The sequence below is a fragment of the Eurypyga helias genome, unplaced genomic scaffold (genome assembly GCF_000690775.1).
Source record: "Eurypyga helias isolate BGI_N326 unplaced genomic scaffold, ASM69077v1 scaffold39520, whole genome shotgun sequence".
Lineage (NCBI taxonomy): Eukaryota > Metazoa > Chordata > Aves > Eurypygiformes > Eurypygidae > Eurypyga > Eurypyga helias.
In genome coordinates this window covers 2,535-2,810 of record NW_010224489.1, presented here as the reverse complement: position 1 = coordinate 2,810, position 276 = coordinate 2,535, and the positions used below count along the sequence as shown (strand labels likewise).

The 276-nt window shown below is 64.5% G+C and overlaps 1 protein-coding gene across 1 annotated transcript in view; it reads left to right on the top strand.

Annotated features, from left to right (window-relative positions):
* Window positions 1–143: 143 nt before the first annotated feature.
* Window positions 144–276, top strand: part of LOC104517116 (2'-5'-oligoadenylate synthase-like protein 2) — a gene marked incomplete at its 3' end in the record, with an annotated part of 2,018 nt that continues 1,885 nt past the window's right edge. The window contains exon 1 of the mRNA XM_010161681.1: window positions 144–268. Coding sequence (XP_010159983.1) covers window positions 144–268 — 125 coding nt within the window. The remainder of the gene's footprint in view (window positions 269–276) is intronic.

Sequence of the window (276 nt, the reverse complement as noted above, 5' to 3'; positions counted from 1 at the left end):
CCGGGCTCGGGGCCACCTTAATTTCCCAGCGGTGACGCCATCGGGGTGGTGACCGGGAAGGTTTAAAAGCTGCTGCCGGCAGGAGCAGGCAGGGAGGCGGTTGCAGAAGGACTTGGGCAGAGGGAGCATCCCCGCCTGGCAGGATGGATAGGGGACAGGTGACATCCACGAACGGGCTGAGGACGGTGGCTGCCAACAAGCTGGACGGCTGGATCGCGGCGACCCTAGAGCCCAGCACGGAATTCAGCAGGCAGGTGAAGCAGACGGTGGAGCAGA